Source organism: Thamnophis elegans, chromosome 5 (assembly GCF_009769535.1).
Source record: "Thamnophis elegans isolate rThaEle1 chromosome 5, rThaEle1.pri, whole genome shotgun sequence".
In the NCBI taxonomy this organism is placed as follows: Eukaryota; Metazoa; Chordata; class Lepidosauria; order Squamata; family Colubridae; genus Thamnophis; species Thamnophis elegans.
Window position 1 is genome coordinate 83226920 of NC_045545.1, and position 5899 is coordinate 83232818.

Sequence of the window (5899 nt, forward strand, 5' to 3'; positions counted from 1 at the left end):
GACAGACTCCTTTCAAATTGAAAAAGGTACAAGACAGGGCTGTCCTCTGTCCCCATTATTGTTTATTATAACTTTGGAAATACTGTTGAATAAGATACGGGGCCTGGGCGGTCTAAAAGGGATCAAAATTAGACAGCAAGAATATAGAATTCGTGCATTTGCGGATGATCTGGTTATAATATTGGAACAACCGCAGGAATCTAGTAGGGTATTATTGAATACGATCAATCAATATGGTCAAGTCTCGGGATTTAAAATAAATCTAGGAAAAACCAAAATAATAGCTATAAATATGACTATCAAACAGAAGGAAGAACTGGGGGCGACGCTAAGATGTGAGGTAGTTAAAAAAGTTAAATATCTTGGAGTTAATATCTCAATCTCAAATGGGAAATTATACAAGTATAATTATGAATCACTTTGGCATAGTACACAGTTGGAGTTGAAAAGGTGGGAAAAACTGCATTTGTCCTTGCTGGGTAGAATAGCGGCAGTAAAAATGAACATTTTACCAAAATTTTTATTTCTTTTTCAAATGTTACCAATACTTAAAAGAGATGCGAATCTTTTAGAATGGCAGAAGGGTATCAACAAATTTGTGTGGGCAGGAAAGAAGCCGAGGGTAAAGATGAAAATAATGCAAGATGCACGTGAAAGAGGAGGATTGAAATTACCTAACTTAAAATTATACTATGACGCAGTGGCATTATCTGCAATTAGTGATTGGATTCATCTAACTAATGACAGAATTTTGAATATCGAGGGATATGATTTGTTATATGGTTGGCATGCTTACCTGTTATTTAACAAAAAAACGGATAAGAAATTTAAAAATCACATCTTAAGAAATGCTTTATTGCGGGTTTGGAAAAAATATCAACATAAACTAAATGATAAAGTGCCCATGTGGGCAATTCCTAGACATGCAATTGAAAATATGAATGTAGAACAAAAACACGATAGAACCACCTATGGACAACTTCTTATCTCAGAAAGAGGGGTGATGGAACTAAAATCTTTAGAGGTACTTAAAGAAGAGAAGGTAGTTCAAACGTGGTTTCAGTATGGTCAACTACAAGCTAGGTGGAAAACAGATCAAAAAACTGGCTTTGTAAAAGTTGAGGATAATCTGTTTAAACAAATAAGAGATCAAAGCTCAATGCATATAAAGAGGATATATAATGTATTAGTACAGATGGATTCTGAAACGGAACTGATTAAGGATTGTATGATAAAATGGGCTCAGAATGTCGAGGAACCAATAATGCTTGAAACATGGGAAAGAATCTGGGTAAGAAATGTGAAATTTACACAAGCACAAAACTTGAGAGAAAATTTTTATAAGATGTTTTATAGATGGCACCTAGATCCTAAAAAGCTTGCCTCTATGTATCCAAATGTTCAACCTAAATGTTGGAGATGTGGTTCTTGTGATGCTACATATTTTCATATATGGTGGACATGTCGTAATGTTAAGGCATTTTGGATAAAAATATGGTGGATCCTGCAAAACATCTTTAAAAGAAGGATAAAATTTACCCCCCAGCTGTTTTTACTGGGTATATGCATTGATTTTACAGTAGCAGAGACTAATTTGATCCTGTATTTAATAACGGCAGCAAGACTCTTGGTGGCGCAGTATTGGAAGAAGAAAGATTTACCCACCATTCAAGAATGGACTTTGAAAGTTATGAACTTAGCCGAAATGGCCAAAATCTCAGCATATCTCAAAGAACATTCAAACGAGAGATACAAAAGAGACTGGAAAAAGTGGATTGATTACATAAAAAGTAAATATGGGACTAAAAAACTCCAGATAGCTTATGCTTAGTATCAGTAATAATTTAAATTGTTTAAAATTTGGGTAACAGTAAGAAGCTGAGTTCAATGTAGAGATATTTCAGACTGTGATTGTTCAAAAATTATACCATGTATGGTCTTTGGGAAGTCGGGGGGAGGGAAGGGAGGTGGGGATTTAGGGGGAGGGGGGAGGGGGGAAATACAATATGTGTTAAATTCCATGATTGTATTTGTATACTGTGGCTTTTCAATGTTAGTGCGAAAATAGTACAAACCGAATATACTGGAAGGTAATAGATACCGAAGGAAAGAGTCGAGTGAAAGAAGAAGGAGGGTGGAGAGGGTGAGAGAGAGGAGGAGGAGAAGGGAGGGAGGGAATGGAGAGGGAGTGATAGGGTTAGAAAGAAGGGGAGGGGAAGTAGGCGTAGAGGGGTGTGTGAGAAGGAAGAATGAAAGTTGGAGGGGGTTGAAAGAGGGTGTATGGCAGGCCAAGGTGGTATACTGGGTTTGTATTGTAGAGGGCATTTTCTATATGAGTGAGGGCCGTGTTTATTATTCAATGTCATATGCCCTGATCAAGCACAGTGAATATGTGATTGTATAGAATGAAAACATAATAAAATATACATTTAAAAAAAAAAAAAAAAAAAAGAAGTTAGCACCCACTTCTCTCCTAGGAAAATGAGATATTTTAGGAAATATTAAAAAGGCAGAATATTTCCCCTAAAAGGAAGGCAGAAACTCACCCCTCCCTCACCTTTGTCAATGGGCCATTAAGGCCTGGGCCAGTCTATTCTACATAATAAAAATCTTACTTCCTTCAGGCAGAGCCATAGGAGGAATTGCCCAAAGCCCTGTCATTACATCATCACCCAGCAAGACTCAACCAAGCCTGGGACACAGACAGCCTACAAAGTTGCCCCTGTATGACCCCATGGGAGTCTGACAACCAATCAGAATACAAGCTCAAATTCAAAAGCCCAGAGAGGGCATAAAACCCAAAGCTCTCTCAGCATCTCTGCCAGTGGTGAATTCTTTTTTAAAAAAATACTACCGGTTTTGTGGGCGTGGCTTGATGGGTGTGGCAGGAGAAGGATACTGCAAAATCCACATTCCCTCCCCACTCTGGGACCAGCCAGAGGTGGTATTTGCAGGTTCTCCAAACTACTCAAAATTTCTGCTACGGGTTCTCCAGAACCTGTCAGAAACTGCTGAATTTCACCCCTGATCTCTGCCCTTTTTGCCCAGGACCTCAAAACCACGTGGTCCTGTCCACCATTAAAACCATCTTTCCAAACAGCCACCATTGCTTCCAGTGTCTTTTTCCCCACTTGGAACTGAACCCAGATGGACATTTCTTCCAATGCATGTATAAAAATAAAGCACAGGAGAGCTGGGTGGATGAAATTGGAGAGGGAGAATGGTGCTAGAAAAATTACAGGGCTAAAGAAAATACAAATCGCAGTATCTGGAAGTGATACATTTTGTTTAGCATATAAAGGCCCAAGCTCTTTGTGATTGCTCAAAAATGTGCTTGTATAATCAAGGCAGCTGAAATATTATCTAGAACATTTGACAACCCCCCCCCCCGTGAGTCTCTAGATGACAAGAATCATCTATAGAGCAGAGAATTTTCTCTGTTAATTTTGCCACATGTCCTCCTTTATATTCTACAATTATTTTTCTCTGTGTAACATATCTCCCAAAAATTGTACACCTATTCTCTCTCTGATCTCCAGAGGGCGCTAAGTAATGTTGAATTGGAGAGCAATGAGGATTATGCAGTCTGCGATGGTAACCATCAGTCAAGGCAGAAGTTGCTTTTGAGTGGTTGTTGTGAGTCACGGATGATTAAGTAGGAGTGTTTCCTCTCCATTGATGAAAGTATAAAATCCAATGCAAGCCCGTCTTATCTTTCTGTCTCCTATTCCTGCTCTATCCTTATCGTTTGAAGCTAGAAGAACTTTCTTGACAGAACTGGGGGTCCCAAGACCAAGTAGCAGATTGCAAAGCCAGTCCTATCAAATCCACAAGAGGAGTTCTTTTGAAAGGGATTCTTAATTGCCACCTTTCTCTTCTTTAAAGAGACGTTCCTTAAAATTCCTGCATTTGTTGCTTGTTCAGATTCTACTGGCACAAAACGAACAAACTTCTTTGGATTGATGGATTCAGAACTCTGCATCGGATAAGGGATTTTTCTATTTTTCTTCTTCTTCTTTTTACAACTGATCTCATTCAATAAAGGAAACAGTAGATTTTTATCTTTTAAAGGTGGTTGTTCCTCACCACCCCATAAATGCAGGTAAACTTGAATCTCTGCTCTTCACGATGAACACCACAGCACCCTGGGTTTTCAGGTTTCAGCCTGTCTTGTTCAATGCCACTGAAGAGGTCAACCATTCAGGTTTTGGCAACAGAGGGGATCATGAGTTCTGTGAGCAAGTCTTCGTCAAAGCCGAGGTGTTCTTGATACTTGGAATCATCAGCCTTCTTGAGAACGTCCTGGTCATCCTTGCAGTGATCAAGAATGGCAACCTACATTCACCCATGTACTTCTTTCTCTGTAGCCTGGCTGTGGCAGACATACTGATGGGGATGTCCAATGCCTTGGAAACCCTCATGATTGCCATCCTGAGTAACGGCTACTTAACCATGGATGACCACTTCATCCAGAACATGGACAACGTTTTCGACTCCATGATCTGTATCTCTTTGATTGCCTCCATCTGCAACCTTTTGATCATAGCCATTGACAGGTACATCACCATTCTCTATGCGCTCCGGTATCACAGCATCATGACTGTGAGGAAAGCTCTGGCGCTTATTGGGGTCATCTGGACCGCTTGTACCTTTTGCGGCATCATGTTCATTGCCTACTACGAGAGCAAAACGGTCATTGTCTGCCTCATCACCATGTTCTTCACCATGCTCTTCTTCATGGCCTTGCTTTATATTCACATGTTCATGTTTGCACGCTTACATGTCAAGCGCATTGCGGCCCTCCCGGTGGATGGAGTCCCCCACCAACGCACCTGTATCAAAGGCGCTGTCACGATTACTATTCTGTTGGGTGTCTTCATCATTTGCTGGGCACCCTTTTTCCTCCATCTTATCCTCATCATTTCTTGCCCCACCAACCCGCACTGCCTTTGCTACACTTCTCACTTCAACACCTACCTGGTTCTTATCATGTGCAACTCGGTCATTGATCCTCTTATATACGCTTTCCGGAGTCTGGAGATGAGAAAGACCTTCAAGGAAATTGCTTGTTGCTGTTACAGCATAAGCACGGGGCAATGCATGCTCTGAACTCAATCCTACGCTCACCTTCACACCGGCCAGATGACAACGGCTTGAAGTGAACATGGCTGCAATTTGACCCATCCAGAAAGTGTAGCATTGGGGAAGGTGAAGACATGAAATGGTTAAACGCTGAAGCAGAAATCCTAAATAGCTTTCTCCAGTTGCCAGTTGCTAGCAGCAATCCAGGAAAGGAAGAAAAACTGAGAGAAGTGGTGTTTTTTTCTTTTCCCCTCCCCCTTCTCCCTTCCCTTCTTTTTCCAGTGGTCTTTCAGCAACAAGAATGTCTCCTACTATTGCATTACTATTACTATTAGTCTTCTCATCGTTCCTATCACCCATCTCCTCCCACTTATGACTGCATGACTGTAACTTTGTTGCTTGTATCCTTACCATTTATATTGATATTGATTGTTTCCTGGTTGCTTATTTGTACCCTATAACTATCATTAAGTATTGTACCTTAGGATTCTTGATGAATGTATCTTGTCTTTTTATGTACATGGAGAGCATATGCACCAAAGACAAATTCCTTGTGTGTCCAATCACCCTTGGCCAATAAAGAATCCTATTCTAGTCTAGTCTAGTCTATTCTATTCTAGTCTATTGGCAGTGGTAAGAAAAAGGACATCAAACTGAGAAATACTGGGAAGGAATTGAGACATGTTCTCTCATTGCATTAAAAGGAAGTCCATAATGTTTTTTTTCAACATTCTGAATCGGACTATACAAGAGGAAGATGTTCAACAGGCGCACCAAACAACGTAGGCTTGGAAAGCTATTCTCAGACAACTCTGCA

The 5899-nt window shown here is 40.3% G+C and overlaps 1 protein-coding gene across 1 annotated transcript; it reads left to right on the top strand.

Annotated features, from left to right (window-relative positions):
• The first annotated feature begins 4128 nt into the window (after positions 1 to 4128).
• Positions 4129 to 5109, top strand: MC3R (melanocortin 3 receptor). Its single transcript, XM_032218906.1, has one exon. It carries the CDS (start codon positions 4129 to 4131, stop codon positions 5107 to 5109), a length of 981 nt encoding a protein of 326 aa, XP_032074797.1.
• The last annotated feature ends 790 nt before the right edge of the window (positions 5110 to 5899 follow it).

Coding starts and splice junctions, on each gene's coding strand:
- MC3R (XM_032218906.1), top strand. CDS start 4,129: ATGAACACCACAGCACCCTGGGTTTTCAGGTTTCAGCCTGTCTTGTTC.